At 50.9% G+C, this 25,554-nt stretch overlaps 1 protein-coding gene across 1 annotated transcript in view; it reads right to left on the bottom strand.

Moving 5' to 3' along the window:
- CDR2L (cerebellar degeneration related protein 2 like) overlaps positions 1-25,239 on the bottom strand; it is a 117,126-nt gene extending 91,887 nt beyond the window's left edge. Inside the window, exon 1 of the mRNA XM_078654485.1 lies at positions 23,697-25,239. Coding sequence (XP_078510611.1) covers positions 23,697-23,775 — 79 coding nt within the window. The 5' untranslated portion in view covers positions 23,776-25,239. The remainder of the gene's footprint in view (positions 1-23,696) is intronic.
- Positions 25,240-25,554: the final 315 nt, after the last annotated feature.

Raw genomic sequence — 25,554 nt, 5'->3', positions numbered from 1 at the left:
TCTGGGCCGTATATTAGGTCTGATGTCATTGCCCGAAAAAGTTTACCGTGCGATGAAGAGTCCAATTTATTAGCTAAGAGTCTGATATTTTTAAACTGAAAAGCATAACAATAAAAAAGTAAATCCGGAAGAGCCAGCCCCCCCAGTTTCAGCCCCCTCCTCAATTTCTTCCAGGCTATTCTCTGTGATTTTGTGGCCCATATAAACGAGCCAATCCTCCCTTGCAGGTTAGAAATGTCTTTTTTGTCAAATTTTAAGGGGATAGAATTAAATAAGAAGGAGACCTTTGGCAATATTATCATTTTAATTAGGTTAACTCTACCATAGATGTTAAGAGGCAAAGTGTTCCATCTAATCAGAAGCTTCCTGATTTCCTTGATAACCATTGACCAACTAGTTTTTGGGACTTCTTCCAAATTATGTGTAAGATAAATCCCTAAATATCTAATTTTTAGTTTTGCTTCTGGGATTTGAACTGGGTTATTCCAACTCATTATATCTCTTTTGTCTTTATTTATGCTATATCCCGAGACTGATCCAAATTTTTCAGCCAATTCAAATAGCCTAGGGATAGCCTCCATGGGATTGGATGTATAAAGGAGGAGGTCTTCTGCATAGAGAGCAGTCTTAAGCGTCAGATCTCCCATTATGAATGGTTTAATCATTGGATCCTGTCTCAGGGAACAGACAAAGGGCTCAATGTAGATATCAAAAAGAAGAGGGGACAGAGGGCAACCCTGCCTTGTTCCCCTGGAGATATTAAGCCATTCAGACAAGCTTCCATTAACAAAGACTTTGGCCCGAGGGCTCCTATATAAAGTTTCGATCCCTTTAATGAATATATCTGGGAATCCGAATTTTGTCATAGTCTTCCATAGGAATTGCCAATTAACTTGGTCAAATGCCTTTGCGGCGTCAATAGCCACTATGGTGAGTGGCATCTTCTTTTCAATTGCTACATCTATTGCACCAATTACTTGGAATGTCAGTTCATTCAATTGACGGCCAGGGATGAACCCCCTCTGGTCAGGGTGAATAATAGACTTGATTATTTTTGGCTAACCTAGATGCTAGTATACCAGAATAGATGTTTGAGTCTGAATTTAAAAGGGAGATGGGTCGGTAAGATTATATTTTTTTGGGGTCTTTGTTTGGTTTAGCTATAAGGGAAATTGTGGCCTCTGACCACGAGGCTGGAAAACATTCCCCCTGTAAAAATATTTTGTTAAAAAGTCTCAGTAATGTAGCTATCACTTCTTCTAAGTTGTCTTTATAAACTTCTGATGACAATCCGTCGGGGCCGGGGGCCTTATTTCTAGCCATTTTTTTCAACTGAGACCTTACTTCTCCCTCTGTGATCTCAGTGGCTAAAAAAGTTCTATCTGAATGGCTCAACTGAGAAAGGTCTCTCAAAGCCCACCAAGTTTCTAACTCTTCCAGCCCTTGCGTATTCTTTTCCTGATAGAGTTCCTCCATAAAGCCTCTAGCGTCTTCCTTTATCTCTATGTCTTCTGTTAAAGGCAGCCCCGTGCTTCGCTGTGTTAAAAAGCTGATGTTATTTCTGCTACGTTCTGACCTTGCCTTCCAAGCTAACATTGAGCCACACTTCTCTCCATACTCGAAATTACGGAGCTTACTTACTTCCCATCTGTCCTTGATTATCTTGTCCGCTCGAGCTTTGTATCTTGTCTGTAGATCTAATATTTCTTTCTCAAGACCCTGTATACTATTTCTATCACTTAACGCCGCTTGCTGCAATTGGAGTTCCTTTGTTTTAATTAGGTCCAACTCCTGGGTATCTTTTTCTTTCTTAAGTTTCCTATTTAGAGCCATTTGAGAACTAAAGACCCCCCTTAGATATGACTTAAGTGTGTCCCATAGAATTTGATCTGAGGCCGTTCCCTCATTAAACGAAAGAAATTCCAACAGACTAGCCTTGATTTTATTTTTATTCTCATTGTCTAATAGAATGGTCCTATCCAATGTCCACCTATACTCTAGGTAACTAGTTTTAAAAATTATTTTTAGTTCAATCACCGAGTGGTCTGACAAACCTACTGGAATATGTGAAATTGAAACTATATTAGACAAAAAAGATTGCTCTAACAAAAAAAAAGTCTATTCTGGAGAACTGACTATACTTTTTGCTGTAGAAAGAATACTCTCTAAGATTGCCATACTTAACTCTCCAAACATCTTGTAATGAAAAATCTTTCATGATGTTCTTTAGAGCTAAGAGGGATTTGTTTGGAGTATTGTATTTAGCTTTGGAGGTGCGGTCTAATTGCAGGTCCAATATAAGGTTAAAATCACCTCCCAATATGACTGGGACTGTATATTGTATCAGGTATTGCTCCAGCTTTTGAAGAAATTGAAAGAAATTATGGGACCATAATAGACTGCACACAGAAAATTAAAGCTACCAATTGAAAGAACTGCTGCTAACCATCGACCAGTCTGATCCGTCCCCCAGTCCTGAATCCTGATCCCCTTGTTCGCTCGTATCATTAAAGCTACCCCTCTAGTAGAACCAGTTTGCTTAGAGCAGATCATTTCCTGTACCCAGTTAAATTTTATGAATACTTTCTTACACTCTTCTGCTTCCAAGTGTGTTTCTTGTAAGAGATATATGTATGCTTCTGAATTTTTCAAAAAATCGCAGACTCTTTGCTGTTTCTTTCGGCTCCCAATACCATTTAAGTTCCAAGAAAGGATCTTACTACTTAATGCCATATTTAAAATCATGTAACCATAATTCTGTACCTAATAGCGGTAGTGGCTTGTAATCAAATTTGGAATTAGAAATATATAAACTTATGGCAGATGAGGACATTTTTATTTGTTTTTCCCCTTCTCGCCTGAGACCCCTCCCTACCCACCCCCCGAGGAACCCAACCCTTCTGTTTGGCGTGAACACGCCATTGGGGGCCCCCGCTCCCTTAGACACCTTCTGTGTGTAATTAAACAGCAGTGCTTTTCCCCAAACAATTTTAAACAAACATTTTTTTTTTTTTTAAGCCAGAATATTTTCTTTCAATTTTCTTTTTCCAAGACAACAATCAAATGATTAAGGGAGATTGGGTAAGCTCCCCTACTAAGGGAAAATTAACAACTTCTCATTTTTACTAATATATCATCGACTTCTTCTGGAAAATGGCAGGTGAACATCTTATTGTTCCACATTATTTTTAATAATGCGGGAAATTTCATTTGGACCTGGGCCCCTAGTGAGCGTAACTCCGGCATCCTTGAGCCCAGCTCCCATTGCCTCTGAGCAGTCTTACCCCCAATATCAGATCTAACTCGATAAGGGTTTGCACGATAATGAAGAGAGGTACGTGCCAAACACCTACCAAGAATTAGTTCTTTTACACTGTAAGTCTGAAAGTAGACTAGAATCTTCCTTGGTGCCTTACGATCTGGATGTAGTCTATAGGGGTCTCTATGTACTCGCTGGATTTCTGCCAATCTCAATCTCTTTCTATCTATCTATCTACTCTACACATGTGTACCTATCTATGTATATCTGTCCAATCCTACCTACATACAATATCTATCTACATACCATATCTACCTACATACCATATCTCTCTATCCATCCATCTGTCTGTCTAAATACCTACCTGTCCGTCTATCACTGTACGTAACTATGTATCTATGTCTAACTATCATTTCTGTACCTCCTGCACTCTCTCTCTGTAACTCGATCCCTGCCCCTCATTCTTCCATCCTTTGCCCCCCCCCCCCCTTTACTCCCCTTTGCTCTGCCTCTCTCTTTCGGTCTCTCTTCGTGCCTCTGTTCTGGTCTCTGTACCCACTCCTCTCTCTGCCCTCTGCCTTTCTTGAGACACTGGGGAGAATGGAGAGATAGAGAGGAAAGCAAATGGAAGCAAGGAGATGTATATAGGAATAAGGAAAAGGTAAGGCGGAGAGATCCCAGGGGAATGGAAAAGTACAGGGGAGACAAGGAAATAGAAAGAGAAGAGAGAATAGTAAGAGGAGAAGAAGAGCGGAGAGGTACGGAGGGCGTAGAGGGAGCATGAAAGGTGGGAAGTAAAGATGCACAGAGAAGCCAGGAGGAAGGAGCATGGAGGTGCACAGGAAAGGGCGTACAGATGCAGGGAGGCGGCTAAGAGTAGAACAGAAGCGTAGAGATGTGGAAATTAACTAGATGTGGACGTGTGTTGAGTTGTGGGAGACAGTGGAGGAAAGATGGTGAGAGGGAAGAGAAGGGGAGTAAAAGGAGATTACCTGATGATTTGAGTGATGCAGGAGAAAAAAGAGAGATGAAGGTTAAGTAGAGTGAACGGCAAAAACAACAGGTGATGGACAGAATGCAGAACATTGTCATACATTCACCCCAGTACAGAGATCTGGGCCTAAATCCATTGTTTTTTTGCACTCCACACCACCCCAGGTCAGACATGGCCATATGCAAATCAGCCTTGACCCTGTGCCTCATGGGAACAGTCCAGCCCGAACTGACAAGCCATGTCTTTCCTGGACCGGAATCAAGCATCCAAGGACCGGTTTCTGGCTATCAGCCGTCATCAGCCTGGATAGCTTGACTCAAGTGGTGTGGAGAGCATGGGACTCACGTCTGAGCATACCCATCCCACTCGGAGCTACAAAGGCAAAAACAACAGGTGATGGACAGAATGCAGAACATTGTCATACATTCACCCCAGTACAGAGATCTGGGCCTAAATCCATCGAGTGAACACCAGTGAGGAATAGTGAGGAGGGGGCAAGTGGAGACGAACAGGTTGGAGTTTGGGGGAGAGTGAAAGGTGGAATGTGGCGAGTCAGAGAGGAAGCAAGAGGAGTGGAGTAATGCAAGGAACAATGTGCAGATATTAGAGTGAACACGAGTTGGAAGGTAAATATATACGGGCAGCGTATGAAGGAGTGTGAAAGACTAGAGAGGAGAAGTGGGATCGGAGGCTAGGGGAGGAGGGGTGCAGTTATCAATACAGCAGCAGGTGCAGTGGCCCCAGGGCCCTAACGATCCGAGGGCCCACTGAATCCTTACTGCTGCATTTTGCTATACAACCAGTATATCTGGGAGCCATTCTCTCTGCTTGCATTGTGGCCTATAGCACGCTTGCTCCGTCACTGGTGCAGCCCATGATGAAGTGAAGCCTAATAATAGGTGCCTGGATGGGAGCCTCCTTCTGAAGCAATGGCTGTGCCTAAGGGTTACAACAGCGTCTCCACTGCTCACCCCATTCCTCCTCCTCGGTCCTCACCCAACACTGTTACCAGGCATTACTCACAGCTCTCACTCCAGGACCCTCCATTTGCTTTCAAATCTCAGCAGGAGCTGACAGGAGCTGCTCTACTCCTTTCTTGACTCGGATAACCCTGTCCTATTTCATCTCCTCTTCCTCTACTTAGTCCTTCCTTTATGTTTCTCTCTGTTCCTTCCTTCTGGGTCTTCCCCCCATGGATCCCTTCTGGTTGTATGTCAGAATATCATAAATAGAAATTTCATCTGACTTTAAAATCGTGTTCTAAATATTGCTTATAAAACATTGTCCCATAAGGTGTAGATTTTTTGTATAATGGAGCGATATTTTTGTTGAAGATATTGAACACACGACATTTATGTCAGACGATATTTAGCACGATATTTCTGCCTGCCGATGATATTCTGCTTCTACACCTCTCTTCCACCCCTATTCCATCACTTATACCTCTCGCCCGTACCACTGTTCCATCATTTACACTTCTCTCCCACCCCATTCCATCACTTCCACCTCTCTCCCACCACCGTTCCATCACTTCCACCTCTCTTCCATCACCGTTCCATCACTTCCACCTCTCTTCCACCACTGTTCCATCACTTCCTCCTCTCTCCCACCACCGTTCCATCACTTCCACCTCTCTTTCATCACCGTTCCACCACTTCCACCTTCTCCCACCACCGTTTAATCGCTTCCACCACCATTCCATCACTTCCACCTCTCTCCCACCACCGTTCCATCACTTCCACCTCTCTTCCATCACCGTTCCATCACTTCCACCTCTCTTCCACCACTGTTCCATCACTTCCTCCTCTCTCCCACCACCGTTCCATCACTTCCACCTCTCTTTCATCACCGTTCCACCACTTCCACCTTCTCCCACCACCGTTTAATCGCTTCCACCACCATTCCATCACTGCCACCTCTCTCCCACCACCGTTCCATCACTTCCACCTCTCTTACTTCCACCACTTCCACCTCTCTCCCACCACCGTTCCATCACTTCCACCTCTCTTCAATCACCGTTCCATCATTTCCACCTCTCTTCCATCACCTTCCATCACTTCCACCACCCCTCTCCCACCACTGCTCCATCACATCCACCTCTCTTCCACCACCGATCCATCACTACCACCCCATTCCATCACTTACACCTCTCGCCCACCACCACTGTTCCATCACTTCCACCTCTCTTCCATCACCGTTCCATCACTTCCACCACCCCTCTCCCACCACTGTTCCATCACTTCCATCTCTCTTCCACCACCGATCCATCACTACCACCCCATTCCATCACTTACACCTCTCTCCCACTTCTTTCCATCACTTACACCTCTCTCCCACTTCTTTCCATCACTTACACCTCTCTCCCACCACCGTTCCATCATTTACACTTCTCTCACCCCACAGTTCCATCACTTCCAGCTCTCTCCCACCCATTCCATCACTTACACCTCTCTCCCACCACAGTTCCATCACTTCCAGCTCTCTCCCACCCATTCCATCACTCACACCTCTCTCCCACCACAGTTCCATCACTTCCAGCTCTCTCCCACCCATTCCATCACTTACACCTCTCGCCCACCACAGTTCCATCACTTCCAGCTCTCTTCCACCCAATTCCATCACTTACACCTCTCTCCCACTTCTTTCCATCACTTACACCTCTCTCCCACTTCTTTCCTTCACTTACACCTCTCTGCCACCACCGTTCCATCATTTACACTTCTCTCACCCCACAGTTCCATCACTTCCAGCTCTCTCCCACCCATTCCATCACTTACACCTCTCTCCCACCACAGTTTCATCACTTCCAGCTCTCTCCCACCCATTCCATCACTTACACCTCTCTCCCACCACAGTTCCATCACTTCCAGCTCTCTCCCACCCATTCCATCACTTACACCTCTCGCCCACCACAGTTCCATCACTTCCAGCTCTCTTCCACCCCATTCCATCACTTACACCTCTCTTCCATCACCGTTCCATCACTTACACTTCTCTCCCACTTCTTTCCGTCACTTACACCTCTCTCCCACTTCTTTCAATCACTTACACCTCTCTCCCACCACCGTTCCATCATTTACACTTCTCTCACACCCCATTCCATCACTTCCAGCTCTCTCCCACCACCGTTCCATCACTCCACCTCTCTCCCACCACCGTTCCATCATTTACACTTCTCTCACACCCCATTACATCACTTCCAGCTCTCTCCCACCACCGTTCCATCACTCCACCTCTCTCCCACCACCGTTCCATCACTTACACCTCTCTCCCACCACCGTTCCATCACTTCCACCTCTCTCCCACTTCTTTCCATCACTTACACTTCTCTCCCACCACAGTTCCATCACTTCCAGCTCTCTCCAAGCCCATTCTATCATTTACACCTCTCTCCCACCACCGTTCCATCACTTCCACCTCTCTCCCACCACCGTTCCATCACTTCCACCTCTCTCCCACCACCGTTCCATCACTTACACCTCTCTCCCACCACCGTTCCATCACTTACACTTCTCTCCCACCACCGTTCCATCACTTTCACCTCTCTCCCACCACCGTTCCATCACTTCCACCTCTCTCCCACCAACGTTCCATCACTTACACCTCTCTCCCACTTCTTTCCATCACTTACACCTCTCTCCCACCACCGTTCCATCATTTACACTTCTCTCACACCCCATTCCATCACTTACACTTCTCTCCCACCACAGTTCGATCACTTCCAGCTCTCTCCCACCCCATTCTATAATTTACACCTCTCTCCGACCACCGTTCCATCACTTACACCTCTCTCCCACCACCGTTCCATCACTTCCACCTCTCTCCCACCACCGTTCCATCACTTACACTTCTCTCCCAACACCGTTCCATCACTTCCACCTCTCTCCCACCACTGTTCCATCACTTTCACCTCTCTCCCACCACCGTTCCATCACTTCCACCTCTCTCCCACCACCGTTCCATCACTTACACCGCTCTCCCACCACCGTTCCATCACTTACACTTCTCTCCCACCACCGTTCCATCACTTCCTCCTCTCTCCCACCACCGTTCCATCACTTTCACCTCTCTCCCACCACCGTTCCATCACTCCCACCTCTCTCCCACCACCGTTCCATCACTTACACCTCTCTCCCACCACAGTTTCATCACTTACACCTCTCTTCCACCACCGATCCATCACTACCACCCCATTCCATCACTTACACCTCTCGCCCACCACCACTGTTCCATCACTTCCACCTCTCTTCCATCACCGTTCCATCACTTCCACCACCCCTCTCCCACCACTGTTCCATCACTTCCATCTCTCTTCCACCACCGATCCATCACTACCACCCCATTCCATCACTTACACCTCTCTCCCACTTCTTTCCATCACTTACACCTCTCTCCCACCATCGTTCCATCATTTACACTTCTCTCACCCCACAGTTCCATCACTTCCAGCTCTATCCCACCCCATTCCATCACTTACACTCCCCTGCCACCACAGTTCCATCACTTCCAGCTCTCTACCACCCCATTCCATCACTTACACTTCTCTCCCACCACAGTTCCATCACTTCCAGCTCTCTCCCACTCCATTCCATCACTTCCACCTCTCTCCCACCACCGTTCCATCACTTCCACCTCTCTCCCACCACAGTTCCATCACTTCCAGCTCTCTCCCACCCATTCCATCACTTACACCTCTCTCCCACCACAGTTCCATCACTTCCAGCTCTCTTCCTCCCCATTCCATCACTTACACCTCTCTTCCATCACCGTTCCATCACCGTTCCATCACTTACACTTCTCTCCCACTTCTTTCCATCACTTACACCTCTCTCCCACTTCTTTCAATCACTTACACCTCTCTCCCACCACCGTTCCATCATTTACACTTCTCTCACACCCCATTCCATCACTTCCAGCTCTCTCCCACCACCGTTCCATCACTCCACCTCTCTCCCACTTCTTTCCTTCACTTACACCTCTCTCCCACCACCGTTCCATCATTTACACTTCTCTCACCCCACAGTTCCATCACTTCCAGCTCTCTCCCACCCATTCCATCACTTACACCTCTCTCCCACCACAGTTCCATCACTTCCAGCTCTCTCCCACCCATTCCATCACTTACACCTCTCTCCCACCACAGTTCCATCACTTCCAGCTCTCTCCCACCCATTCCATCACTTACACCTCTCGCCCACCACAGTTCCATCACTTCCAGCTCTCTTCCACCCCATTCCATCACTTACACCTCTCTTCCATCACCGTTCCATCACTTACACTTCTCTCCCACTTCTTTCCGTCACTTACACCTCTCTCCCACTTCTTTCAATCACTTACACCTCTCTCCCACCACCGTTCCATCATTTACACTTCTCTCACACCCCATTCCATCACTTCCAGCTCTCTCCCACCACCGTTCCATCACTCCACCTCTCTCCCACCACCGTTCCATCATTTACACTTCTCTCACACCCCATTACATCACTTCCAGCTCTCTCCCACCACCGTTCCATCACTCCACCTCTCTCCCACCACCGTTCCATCACTTACACCTCTCTCCCACCACCGTTCCATCACTTCCACCTCTCTCCCACTTCTTTCCATCACTTACACTTCTCTCCCACCACAGTTCCATCACTTCCAGCTCTCTCCAAGCCCATTCTATCATTTACACCTCTCTCCCACCACCGTTCCATCACTTCCACCTCTCTCCCACCACCGTTCCATCACTTACACCTCTCTCCCACCACCGTTCCATCACTTACACTTCTTTCCCACCACCGTTCCATCACTTTCACCTCTCTCCCACCACCGTTCCATCACTTCCACCTCTCTCCCACCAACGTTCCATCACTTACACCTCTCTCCCACTTCTTTCCATCACTTACACCTCTCTCCCACCACCGTTCCATCATTTACACTTCTCTCACACCCCATTCCATCACTTACACTTCTCTCCCACCACAGTTCGATCACTTCCAGCTCTCTCCCACCCCATTCCATAATTTACACCTCTCTCCGACCACCGTTCCATCACTTACACCTCTCTCCCACCACCGTTCCATCACTTCCACCTCTCTCCCACCACCGTTCCATCACTTACACTTCTCTCCCAACACCGTTCCATCACTTCCACCTCTCTCCCACCACTGTTCCATCACTTTCACCTCTCTCCCACCACCGTTCCATCACTTCCACCTCTCTCCCACCACCGTTCCATCACTTACACCTCTCTCCCACCACCGTTCCATCACTTACACTTCTCTCCCACCACCGTTCCATCACTTCCTCCTCTCTCCCACCACCGTTCCATCACTTTCACCTCTCTCCCACCACCGTTCCATCACTCCCACCTCTCTCCCACCACCGTTCCATCACTTACACCTCTCTCCCACCACAGTTTCATCACTTACACCTCTCTTCCACCACCGATCCATCACTACCACCCCATTCCATCACTTACACCTCTCGCCCACCACCACTGTTCCATCACTTCCACCTCTCTTCCATCACCGTTCCATCACTTCCACCACCCCTCTCCCACCACTGTTCCATCACTTCCATCTCTCTTCCACCACCGATCCATCACTACCACCCCATTCCATCACTTACACCTCTCTCCCACTTCTTTCCATCACTTACACCTCTCTCCCACCATCGTTCCATCATTTACACTTCTCTCACCCCACAGTTCCATCACTTCCAGCTCTATCCCACCCCATTCCATCACTTACACTCCCCTGCCACCACAGTTCCATCACTTCCAGCTCTCTCCCACCCCATTCCATCACTTACACTTCTCTCCCACCACAGTTCCATCACTTCCAGCTCTCTCCCACTCCATTCCATCACTTCCACCTCTCTCCCACCACCGTTCCATCACTTCCACCTCTCTCCCACCACAGTTCCATCACTTCCAGCTCTCTCCCACCCATTCCATCACTTACACCTCTCTCCCACCACAGTTCCATCACTTCCAGCTCTCTTCCTCCCCATTCCATCACTTACACCTCTCTTCCATCACCGTTCCATCACCGTTCCATCACTTACACTTCTCTCCCACTTCTTTCCATCACTTACACCTCTCTCCCACTTCTTTCAATCACTTACACCTCTCTCCCACCACCGTTCCATCATTTACACTTCTCTCACACCCCATTCCATCACTTCCAGCTCTCTCCCACCACCGTTCCATCACTCCACCTCTCTCCCACCACCGTTCCATCACTTCCAGCTCTCTCCCACCACCGTTCCATCACTCCACCTCTCTCCCACCACCGTTCCATCACTTCCAGCTCTCTTCCACCCCATTCCATCACTTACACCTCTCTCCCACCACAGTTCCATCACTTCCAGCTCTCTCCCACCCATTCCATCACTTACACCTCTCTCCCACCACAGTTCCATCACTTCCAGCTCTCTTCCACCCCATTCCATCACTTACACCTCTCTTCCATCACCGTTCCATCACTTACACTTCTCTCCCACTTCTTTCCGTCACTTACACCTCTCTCCCACTTCTTTCAATCACTTACACCTCTCTCCCACCACCGTTCCATCATTTACACTTCTCTCACACCCCATTCCATCACTTCCAGCTCTCTCCCACCACCGTTCCATCACTCCACCTCTCTCCCACCACCGTTCCATCATTTACACTTCTCTCACACCCCATTACATCACTTCCAGCTCTCTCCCACCACCGTTCCATCACTCCACCTCTCTCCCACCACCGTTCCATCACTTACACCTCTCTCCCACCACCGTTCCATCACTTCCACCTCTCTCCCACTTCTTTCCATCACTTACACTTCTCTCCCACCACAGTTCCATCACTTCCAGCTCTCTCCAAGCCCATTCTATCATTTACACCTCTCTCCCACCACCGTTCCATCACTTCCACCTCTCTCCCACCACCGTTCCATCACTTCCACCTCTCTCCCACCACCGTTCCATCACTTACACCTCTCTCCCACCACCGTTCCATCACTTACACTTCTCTCCCACCACCGTTCCATCACTTTCACCTCTCTCCCACCACCGTTCCATCACTTCCACCTCTCTCCCACCAACGTTCCATCACTTACACCTCTCTCCCACTTCTTTCCATCACTTACACCTCTCTCCCACCACCGTTCCATCATTTACACTTCTCTCACACCCCATTCCATCACTTACACTTCTCTCCCACCACAGTTCGATCACTTCCAGCTCTCTCCCACCCCATTCCATAATTTACACCTCTCTCCGACCACCGTTCCATCACTTACACCTCTCTCCCACCACCGTTCCATCACTTCCACCTCTCTCCCACCACCGTTCCATCACTTACACTTCTCTCCCAACACCGTTCCATCACTTCCACCTCTCTCCCACCACTGTTCCATCACTTTCACCTCTCTCCCACCACCGTTCCATCACTTCCACCTCTCTCCCACCACCGTTCCATCACTTACACCTCTCTCCCACCACCGTTCCATCACTTACACTTCTCTCCCACCACCGTTCCATCACTTCCTCCTCTCTCCCACCACCGTTCCATCACTTTCACCTCTCTCCCACCACCGTTCCATCACTCCCACCTCTCTCCCACCACCGTTCCATCACTTACACCTCTCTCCCACCACAGTTTCATCACTTACACCTCTCTTCCACCACCGATCCATCACTACCACCCCATTCCATCACTTACACCTCTCGCCCACCACCACTGTTCCATCACTTCCACCTCTCTTCCATCACCGTTCCATCACTTCCACCACCCCTCTCCCACCACTGTTCCATCACTTCCATCTCTCTTCCACCACCGATCCATCACTACCACCCCATTCCATCACTTACACCTCTCTCCCACTTCTTTCCATCACTTACACCTCTCTCCCACCATCGTTCCATCATTTACACTTCTCTCACCCCACAGTTCCATCACTTCCAGCTCTATCCCACCCCATTCCATCACTTACACTCCCCTGCCACCACAGTTCCATCACTTCCAGCTCTCTCCCACCCCATTCCATCACTTACACTTCTCTCCCACCACAGTTCCATCACTTCCAGCTCTCTCCCACTCCATTCCATCACTTCCACCTCTCTCCCACCACCGTTCCATCACTTCCACCTCTCTCCCACCACAGTTCCATCACTTCCAGCTCTCTCCCACCCATTCCATCACTTACACCTCTCTCCCACCACAGTTCCATCACTTCCAGCTCTCTTCCTCCCCATTCCATCACTTACACCTCTCTTCCATCACCGTTCCATCACCGTTCCATCACTTACACTTCTCTCCCACTTCTTTCCATCACTTACACCTCTCTCCCACTTCTTTCAATCACTTACACCTCTCTCCCACCACCGTTCCATCATTTACACTTCTCTCACACCCCATTCCATCACTTCCAGCTCTCTCCCACCACCGTTCCATCACTCCACCTCTCTCCCACCACCGTTCCATCACTTCCAGCTCTCTCCCACCACCGTTCCATCACTCCACCTCTCTCCCACCACCGTTCCATCACTTCCAGCTCTCTTCCACCCCATTCCATCACTTACACCTCTCTCCCACCACAGTTCCATCACTTCCAGCTCTCTCCCACCCATTCCATCACTTACACCTCTCTCCCACCACAGTTCCATCACTTCCAGCTCTCTTCCACCACCGTTCCATCACTTCCACCTCTCTCCCACCACCGTTCCATCACTTACACCTCTCTCCCACCACCGTTCCATCACTTACACTTCTCTCCCACCACCGTTCCATCACTTACACTTCTCTCACCCCACCGTTCCATCACTTACACTTCTCTCCCACCACCGTTCCATCACTTCCACCTCTCTCCCACCACCGTTCCATCACTTCCACCTCTCTCCCACCACCGTTCCATCACTTCCACCTCTATCCCACCACCGTTCCATCACTTACACTTCTCTCCCACCACCGTTCCATCACTTCCACCTCTCTCCCACCACCGTTCCATCACTTCCACCTCTCTCCCACCACCGTTCCATCACTTCCACCTCTCTCCCACCACCGTTCCATCACTTCCACCTCTCTCCCACCACCGTTCCATCACTTACACCTCTCTCCCACCACCGTTCCATCACTTCCACTTCTCTCCCACCACCGTTCCATCACTTCCACCTCTCTCCCACCACCGTTCCATCACTTCCACCTCTCTCCCACCACCGTTCCATCACTTCCACCTCTCCCACCACCGTTCCATCACTTACACTTCTCTCCCACCCCCATCGTGGATTCTACGGCAGATCGTGTTCATCAATATCACTTTAACTTCTTTCTTGAATGAAGCATTTGAGGGGTTCCGTCTGATTTCAGGGGTAGGGTGTTCCAGATTCTTGGTGCAATACCTGAGAATTCTCTGTCATATGTTTTCTTTTTCTGCCACCACCATTCCATGAGTTACTCGTCTCTCCCACCACCGTTCCATCACTTCCACCTCTCTTTCATCACCGTTCCACCACTTCCACCTTCTCCCACCACCGTTTAATCGCTTCCACCACCATTCCATCACTTCCACCTCTCTCCCACCACCGTTCCATCACTTCCACCTCTCTTCCATCACCGTTCCATCACTTCCACCTCTCTTCCACCACTGTTCCATCACTTCCTCCTCTCTCCCACCACCGTTCCATCACTTCCACCTCTCTTTCATCACCGTTCCACCACTTCCACCTTCTCCCACCACCGTTTAATCGCTTCCACCACCATTCCATCACTGCCACCTCTCTCCCACCACCGTTCCATCACTTCCACCTCTCTTACTTCCACCACTTCCACCTCTCTCCCACCACCGTTCCATCACTTCCACCTCTCTTCAATCACCGTTCCATCATTTCCACCTCTCTTCCATCACCTTCCATCACTTCCACCACCCCTCTCCCACCACTGCTCCATCACATCCACCTCTCTTCCACCACCGATCCATCACTACCACCCCATTCCATCACTTACACCTCTCGCCCACCACCACTGTTCCATCACTTCCACCTCTCTTCCATCACCGTTCCATCACTTCCACCACCCCTCTCCCACCACTGTTCCATCACTTCCATCTCTCTTCCACCACCGATCCATCACTACCACCCCATTCCATCACTTACACCTCTCTCCCACTTCTTTCCATCACTTACACCTCTCTCCCACTTCTTTCCATCACTTACACCTCTCTCCCACCACCGTTCCATCATTTACACTTCTCTCACCCCACAGTTCCATCACTTCCAGCTCTCTCCCACCCATTCCATCACTTACACCTCTCTCCCACCACAGTTCCATCACTTCCAGCTCTCTCCCACCCATTCCATCACTCACACCTCTCTCCCACCACAGTTCCATCACTTCCAGCTCTCTCCCACCCATTCCATCACTTACACCTCTCGCCCACCACAGTTCCATCACTTCCAGCTCTCTTCCACCCAATTCCATCACTTACACCTCTCTCCCACTTCTTTCCATCACTTACACCTCTCTCCCACTTCTTTCCTTCACTTACACCTCTCTGCCACCACCGTTCCATCATTTACACTTCTCTCACCCCACAGTTCCATCACTTCCAGCTCTCTCCCACCCATTCCATCACTTACACCTCTCTCCCACCACAGTTTCATCACTTCCAGCTCTCTCCCACCCATTCCATCACTTACACCTCTCTCCCACCACAGTTCCATCACCTCCAGCTCTCTCCCACCCATTCCATCACTTACACCTCTCGCCCACCACAGTTCCATCACTTCCAGCTCTCTTCCACCCCATTCCATCACTTACACCTCTCTTCCATCACCGTTCCATCACTTACACTTCTCTCCCACTTCTTTCCGTCACTTACACCTCTCTCCCACTTCTTTCAATCACTTACACCTCTCTCCCACCACCGTTCCATCATTTACACTTCTCTCACACCCCATTCCATCACTTCCAGCTCTCTCCCACCACCGTTCCATCACTCCACCTCTCTCCCACCACCGTTCCATCATTTACACTTCTCTCACACCCCATTACATCACTTCCAGCTCTCTCCCACCACCGTTCCATCACTCCACCTCTCTCCCACCACCGTTCCATCACTTACACCTCTCTCCCACCACCGTTCCATCACTTCCACCTCTCTCCCACTTCTTTCCATCACTTACACTTCTCTCCCACCACAGTTCCATCACTTCCAGCTCTCTCCAAGCCCATTCTATCATTTACACCTCTCTCCCACCACCGTTCCATCACTTCCACCTCTCTCCCACCACCGTTCCATCACTTCCACCTCTCTCCCACCACCGTTCCATCACTTACACCTCTCTCCCACCACCGTTCCATCACTTACACTTCTCTCCCACCACCGTTCCATCACTTTCACCTCTCTCCCACCACCGTTCCATCACTTCCACCTCTCTCCCACCAACGTTCCATCACTTACACCTCTCTCCCACTTCTTTCCATCACTCACACCTCTCTCCCACCACCGTTCCATCATTTACACTTCTCTCACACCCCATTCCATCACTTACACTTCTCTCCCACCACAGTTCGATCACTTCCAGCTCTCTCCCACCCCATTCTATAATTTACACCTCTCTCCGACCACCGTTCCATCACTTACACCTCTCTCCCACCACCGTTCCATCACTTCCACCTCTCTCCCACCACCGTTCCATCACTTACACTTCTCTCCCAACACCGTTCCATCACTTCCACCTCTCTCCCACCACTGTTCCATCACTTTCACCTCTCTCCCACCACCGTTCCATCACTTCCACCTCTCTCCCACCACCGTTCCATCACTTACACCGCTCTCCCACCACCGTTCCATCACTTACACTTCTCTCCCACCACCGTTCCATCACTTCCTCCTCTCTCCCACCACCGTTCCATCACTTTCACCTCTCTCCCACCACCGTTCCATCACTCCCACCTCTCTCCCACCACCGTTCCATCACTTACACCTCTCTCCCACCACAGTTTCATCACTTACACCTCTCTTCCACCACCGATCCATCACTACCACCCCATTCCATCACTTACACCTCTCGCCCACCACCACTGTTCCATCACTTCCACCTCTCTTCCATCACCGTTCCATCACTTCCACCACCCCTCTCCCACCACTGTTCCATCACTTCCATCTCTCTTCCACCACCGATCCATCACTACCACCCCATTCCATCACTTACACCTCTCTCCCACTTCTTTCCATCACTTACACCTCTCTCCCACCATCGTTCCATCATTTACACTTCTCTCACCCCACAGTTCCATCACTTCCAGCTCTATCCCACCCCATTCCATCACTTACACTCCCCTGCCACCACAGTTCCATCACTTCCAGCTCTCTCCCACCCCATTCCATCACTTACACTTCTCTCCCACCACAGTTCCATCACTTCCAGCTCTCTCCCACTCCATTCCATCACTTCCACCTCTCTCCCACCACCGTTCCATCACTTCCACCTCTCTCCCACCACAGTTCCATCACTTCCAGCTCTCTCCCACCCATTCCATCACTTACACCTCTCTCCCACCACAGTTCCATCACTTCCAGCTCTCTTCCTCCCCATTCCATCACTTACACCTCTCTTCCATCACCGTTCCATCACCGTTCCATCACTTACACTTCTCTCCCACTTCTTTCCATCACTTACACCTCTCTCCCACTTCTTTCAATCACTTACACCTCTCTCCCACCACCGTTCCATCATTTACACTTCTCTCACACCCCATTCCATCACTTCCAGCTCTCTCCCACCACCGTTCCATCACTCCACCTCTCTCCCACTTCTTTCCTTCACTTACACCTCTCTCCCACCACCGTTCCATCATTTACACTTCTCTCACCCCACAGTTCCATCACTTCCAGCTCTCTCCCACCCATTCCATCACTTACACCTCTCTCCCACCACAGTTCCATCACTTCCAGCTCTCTCCCACCCATTCCATCACTTACACCTCTCTCCCACCACAGTTCCATCACTTCCAGCTTTCTCCCACCCATTCCATCACTTACACCTCTCGCCCACCACAGTTCCATCACTTCCAGCTCTCTTCCACCCCATTCCATCACTTACACCTCTCTTCCATCACCGTTCCATCACTTACACTTCTCTCCCACTTCTTTCCGTCACTTACACCTCTCTCCCACTTCTTTCAATCACTTACACCTCTCTCCCACCACCGTTCCATCATTTACACTTCTCTCACACCCCATTCCATCACTTCCAGCTCTCTCCCACCACCGTTCCATCACTCCACCTCTCTCCCACCACCGTTCCATCATTTACACTTCTCTCACACCCCATTACATCACTTCCAGCTCTCTCCCACCACCGTTCCATCACTCCACCTCTCTCCCACCACCGTTCCATCACTTACACCTCTCTCCCACCACCGTTCCATCACTTCCACCTCTCTCCCACTTCTTTCCATCACTTACACTTCTCTCCCACCACAGTTCCATCACTTCCAGCTCTCTCCAAGCCCATTCTATCATTTACACCTCTCTCCCACCACCGTTCCATCACTTCCACCTCTCTCCCACCACCGTTCCATCACTTCCACCTCTCTCCCACCACCGTTCCATCACTTACACCTCTCTCCCACCACCGTTCCATCACTTACACTTCTCTCCCACCACCGTTCCATCACTTTCACCTCTCTCCCACCACCGTTCCATCACTTCCACCTCTCTCCCACCAACGTTCCATCACTTACACCTCTCTCCCACTTCTTTCCATCACTTACACCTCTCTCCCACCACCGTTCCATCATTTACACTTCTCTCACACCCCATTCCATCACTTACACTTCTCTCCCACCACAGTTCGATCACTTCCAGCTCTCTCCCACCCCATTCCATAATTTACACCTCTCTCCGACCACCGTTCCATCACTTACACCTCTCTCCCACCACCGTTCCATCACTTCCACCTCTCTCCCACCACCGTTCCATCACTTACACTTCTCTCCCAACACCGTTCCATCACTTCCACCTCTCTCCCACCACTGTTCCATCACTTTCACCTCTCTCCCACCACCGTTCCATCACTTCCACCTCTCTCCCACCACCGTTCCATCACTTACACCTCTCTCCCACCACCGTTCCATCACTTACACTTCTCTCCCACCACCGTTCCATCACTTCCTCCTCTCTCCCACCACCGTTCCATCACTTTCACCTCTCTCCCACCACCGTTCCATCACTCCCACCTCTCTCCCACCACCGTTCCATCACTTACACCTCTCTCCCACCACAGTTTCATCACTTACACCTCTCTTCCACCACCGATCCATCACTACCACCCCATTCCATCACTTACACCTCTCGCCCACCACCACTGTTCCATCACTTCCACCTCTCTTCCATCACCGTTCCATCACTTCCACCACCCCTCTCCCACCACTGTTCCATCACTTCCATCTCTCTTCCACCACCGATCCATCACTACCACCCCATTCCATCACTTACACCTCTCTCCCACTTCTTTCCATCACTTACACCTCTCTCCCACCATCGTTCCATCATTTACACTTCTCTCACCCCACAGTTCCATCACTTCCAGCTCTATCCCACCCCATTCCATCACTTACACTCCCCTGCCACCACAGTTCCATCACTTCCAGCTCTCTCCCACCCCATTCCATCACTTACACTTCTCTCCCACCACAGTTCCATCACTTCCAGCTCTCTCCCACTCCATTCCATCACTTCCACCTCTCTCCCACCACCGTTCCATCACTTCCACCTCTCTCCCACCACAGTTCCATCACTTCCAGCTCTCTCCCACCCATTCCATCACTTACACCTCTCTCCCACCACAGTTCCATCACTTCCAGCTCTCTTCCTCCCCATTCCATCACTTACACCTCTCTTCCATCACCGTTCCATCACCGTTCCATCACTTACACTTCTCTCCCACTTCTTTCCATCACTTACACCTCTCTCCCACTTCTTTCAATCACTTACACCTCTCTCCCACCACCGTTCCATCATTTACACTTCTCTCACACCCCATTCCATCACTTCCAGCTCTCTCCCACCACCGTTCCATCACTCCACCTCTCTCCCACCACCGTTCCATCACTTCCAGCTCTCTCCCACCACCGTTCCATCACTCCACCTCTCTCCCACCACCGTTCCATCACTTCCAGCTCTCTTCCACCCCATTCCATCACTTACACCTCTCTCCCACCACAGTTCCATCACTTCCAGCTCTCTCCCACCCATTCCATCACTTACACCTCTCTCCCACCACAGTTCCATCACTTCCAGCTCTCTTCCACCCCATTCCATCACTTACACCTCTCTTCCATCACCGTTCCATCACTTACACTTCTCTCCCACTTCTTTCCGTCACTTACACCTCTCTCCCACTTCTTTCAATCACTTACACCTCTCTCCCACCACCGTTCCATCATTTACACTTCTCTCACACCCCATTCCATCACTTCCAGCTCTCTCCCACCACCGTTCCATCACTCCACCTCTCTCCCACCACCGTTCCATCATTTACACTTCTCTCACACCCCATTACATCACTTCCAGCTCTCTCCCACCACCGTTCCATCACTCCACCTCTCTCCCACCACCGTTCCATCACTTACACCTCTCTCCCACCACCGTTCCATCACTTCCACCTCTCTCCCACTTCTTTCCATCACTTACACTTCTCTCCCACCACAGTTCCATCACTTCCAGCTCTCTCCAAGCCCATTCTATCATTTACACCTCTCTCCCACCACCGTTCCATCACTTCCACCTCTCTCCCACCACCGTTCCATCACTTCCACCTCTCTCCCACCACCGTTCCATCACTTACACCTCTCTCCCACCACCGTTCCATCACTTACACTTCTCTCCCACCACCGTTCCATCACTTTCACCTCTCTCCCACCACCGTTCCATCACTTCCACCTCTCTCCCACCAACGTTCCATCACCTACACCTCTCTCCCACTTCTTTCCATCACTTACACCTCTCTCCCACCACCGTTCCACCATTTACACTTCTCTCACACCCCATTCCATCACTTACACTTCTCTCCCACCACAGTTCGATCACTTCCAGCTCTCTCCCACCCCATTCCATAATTTACACCTCTCTCCGACCACCGTTCCATCACTTACACCTCTCTCCCACCACCGTTCCATCACTTCCACCTCTCTCCCACCACCGTTCCATCACTTACACTTCTCTCCCAACACCGTTCCATCACTTCCACCTCTCTCCCACCACTGTTCCATCACTTTCACCTCTCTCCCACCACCGTTCCATCACTTCCACCTCTCTCCCACCACCGTTCCATCACTTACACCTCTCTCCCACCACCGTTCCATCACTTACACTTCTCTCCCACCACCGTTCCATCACTTCCTCCTCTCTCCCACCACCGTTCCATCACTTTCACCTCTCTCCCACCACCGTTCCATCACTCCCACCTCTCTCCCACCACCGTTCCATCACTTACACCTCTCTCCCACCACAGTTTCATCACTTACACCTCTCTTCCACCACCGATCCATCACTACCACCCCATTCCATCACTTACACCTCTCGCCCACCACCACTGTTCCATCACTTCCACCTCTCTTCCATCACCGTTCCATCACTTCCACCACCCCTCTCCCACCACTGTTCCATCACTTCCATCTCTCTTCCACCACCGATCCATCACTACCACCCCATTCCATCACTTACACCTCTCTCCCACTTCTTTCCATCACTTACACCTCTCTCCCACCATCGTTCCATCATTTACACTTCTCTCACCCCACAGTTCCATCACTTCCAGCTCTATCCCACCCCATTCCATCACTTACACTCCCGTGCCACCACAGTTCCATCACTTCCAGCTCTCTCCCACCCCATTCCATCACTTACACTTCTCTCCCACCACAGTTCCATCACTTCCAGCTCTCTCCCACTCCATTCCATCACTTCCACCTCTCTCCCACCACCGTTCCATCACTTCCACCTCTCTCCCACCACAGTTCCATCACTTCCAGCTCTCTCCCACCCATTCCATCACTTACACCTCTCTCCCACCACAGTTCCATCACTTCCAGCTCTCTTCCTCCCCATTCCATCACTTACACCTCTCTTCCATCACCGTTCCATCACCGTTCCATCACTTACACTTCTCTCCCACTTCTTTCCATCACTTACACCTCTCTCCCACTTCTTTCAATCACTTACACCTCTCTCCCACCACCGTTCCATCATTTACACTTCTCTCACACCCGATTCCATCACTTCCAGCTCTCTCCCACCACCGTTCCATCACTCCACCTCTCTCCCACCACCGTTCCATCACTTCCAGCTCTCTCCCACCACCGTTCCATCACTCCACCTCTCTCCCACCACCGTTCCATCACTTCCAGCTCTCTTCCACCCCATTCCATCACTTACACCTCTCTCCCACCACAGTTCCATCACTTCCAGCTCTCTCCCACCCATTCCATCACTTACACCTCTCTCCCACCACAGTTCCATCACTTCCAGCTCTCTTCCACCACCGTTCCATCACTTCCACCTCTCTCCCACCACCGTTCCATCACGTACACCTCTCTCCCACCACCGTTCCATCACTTACACTTCTCTCCCACCACCGTTCCATCACTTACACTTCTCTCACCCCACCGTTCCATCACTTACACTTCTCTCCCACCACCGTTCCATCACTTCCACCTCTCTCCCACCACCGTTCCATCACTTCCACCTCTATCCCACCACCGTTCCATCACTTCCACCTCTATCCCACCACCGTTCCATCACTTCCACCTCTCTCCCACCACCGTTCCATCACTTCCACCTCTCTCCCACCACCGTTCCATCACTTCCACCTCTCTCCCACCACCGTTCCATCACTTACACCTCTCTCCCACCACCGTTCCATCACTTCCACTTCTCTCCCACCACCGTTCCATCACTTCCACCTCTCTCCCACCACCGTTCCATCACTTCCACCTCTCTCCCACCACCGTTCCATCACTTCCACCTCTCCCACCACCGTTCCATCACTTACACTTCTCTCCCACCCCCATCGTGGATTCTACAGCAGAATCGTGTTCATCAATATCACTTTAACTTCTTTCTTGAATGAAGCATTTGAGGGGTTCCGTCTGATTTCAGGGGTAGGGTGTTCCAGATTCTTGGTGCAATACCTGAGAATTCTCTGTCATATGTTTTCTTTTTCTGCCACCACCATTCCATGAGTTACTCGTCTCTCCCACCACCATTCCATCACTTACTCCTCCCTTCTACCACCATTCCATCACTTGCTCCTCTCTCCCACCACCATTCCATCACTTAAGCCTCCCTTCTACCACCATATCATCACTTACGATTCCCTTCCACCCCCATTCAATCACGTGCCCCTCTTTGCCACCACCATTCCATCCCATTTCCCGGCTGCAGCCCAGCCCCGTGGTGCCCGCCTTACCCTGCTCCAGGTCATGTTGGTGGTACCAGGGATCCTCTTCTTCACTCTGGAACTCTTCCATTCTCCCTGCGCTCAGCATCAGCGCCACGTCCCTGGCACAGGGCTAGATCGGGAAGGTCGGGCGAGGAGTAAGGTGAAGAGGTGAGTGCTTCAAAGCTTAGAAGGAGCAAGCAGCCTGCAGCTCTCATGCATGGTGTGTACTAAAAATATAACAGCAAAGAGCCCAGTGCCTGGCTGGAACTTGTCCGGGTCAGAGCATCCAGAGAGTGTAATATCCGGAGCAGAACTGCAATTACCAGGCAGCTGGGGATGCTAGTGCCAGGCTGGGGCTGGCATGGAGACAGCTTTCTGGAATAAGCTGGTAGAATCAGACCCTGAGCTTCTAGATAGGCTAGTACAAGGATTACCACAAGTGCAAACGGATTACCAGAAACTGAGAAAAGTTCCCAGCGTGGCAGAGGCGGATTCTGAGCAACCAGAGAGGTTAGTGCCAGGCTGGGAGAGGCAGATCTTGGGTATCTGCAGATGTCAGTGCCAGCTCCTGAGTAGTTAAATGTTATTCTTTTGGGACCACCCGTTCCAGAACAGCGGCAGGAATCTGTGGCAGGCAGGCCCGTGGCATCCGGAGAGGCTGGCTCCAGACAGAGGAAGGCTGGTCCTCAGAATCCGAGAGGTTAGTGCCAGGCTGGGAGCGCCTGGTCCAGAGAACCGTTGGTGCCAGGCTTGGGTGAGCACTTCCTGAGCATCGGGAGGGGTTATTGCCAGGCTGGGCACAGCAGATCCTGAGCATTCAGAGGCGGGTGCCAGGCTGAGACATGCAGATGTCCTGACTCCAGAGAGGGCAGTGGCAGGCTGAGACAGGCAGGTTCCGGGAATCCAGGGAGGCTGGTGCCAGGCTGAGACAGGCAGATCTCCCGACTCCAGAGAGGGCAGTGGCAGGCTGAGACAGGCAGGTCAAAGGAATCCGGTGATGCTGGTACCAGGCAGTGACTGCAGGTCTCCTGCATCCAGAGAGGGTAGTGCCAAGCAGTGACAGGCAGTTCTCCTGCATCTAGGCTGGGGTCAGACTTCGACGGCTTCCCGAGAGGCTGTGCCAGGCAGGCCCTCCTGGGCAACCAGAGAAGCTGGTCCCTTACTGGTATGAAAGGCTCTTACTGCCTACTCCTCCGTGCCCGGGACTTGCCCGGGGTGGGCACTGCAGTGCCAGGCGGGACCCCTGCAGCCGTGGTGCCGGCCTGCTCTCAGTCTGCACTCTGCGCTTACATCAGCTGCGCCCACCGGCCTCCTGCAGTCAGCAGGGGACGTGGCAGTTCAGCCCCTCCCCCGGTGCAGCACTGACAGGCAGGGACCCCTCGGCTGCCGCCGCTCGGCACCGGCCCCGGGTGAGAAAGGAGAGGCGCGGAGGGAGTCTCTGGCAGGGGTGGGGGTTGGGAAGGCGACAATCCGGGAGAGTTCAGTCTGGGAGGGAGCCTGCAAGAAGCCCAGAGCATCCTCTGCAGCCTTGGAGGGGAGGGATGCCGGCCCAGCATCCCCCAGGACTGACAGCGGGGGGGGAGGCGGGAGGAGGAGAGAGGGGCGAGACCAGTGGGAGGAGACGGGGCGGAGAGCACGGAGGGAGGAAGGAAAGGGGCCGCCTTCCTGCAGCCAATAACACGCGCGGTACGGTGCTGGCAGGACACGTCATACAAGTGTTTAACAAAGTAAGTATATATTCACTACATTTCTACCACGGCCTCCCCACTTGTGGGTTGTTTCAGTTTCTAGGCTGTGCAGATGTATTTTTCTTTTTTTTGGCCAGTTTCTTTGAGCCACGTGAGTGGATCCCATTTTGCTGCTTTTCCAGCAGTTTTTGTCTGGT

This window comes from Lissotriton helveticus, chromosome 7, assembly GCF_964261635.1.
Source record: "Lissotriton helveticus chromosome 7, aLisHel1.1, whole genome shotgun sequence".
NCBI classification, from domain to species: Eukaryota; Metazoa; Chordata; class Amphibia; order Caudata; family Salamandridae; genus Lissotriton; species Lissotriton helveticus.
The sequence above is the reverse complement of the archived record's forward strand: the minus strand, read 5'-3'. Positions and strand labels throughout refer to the sequence as shown.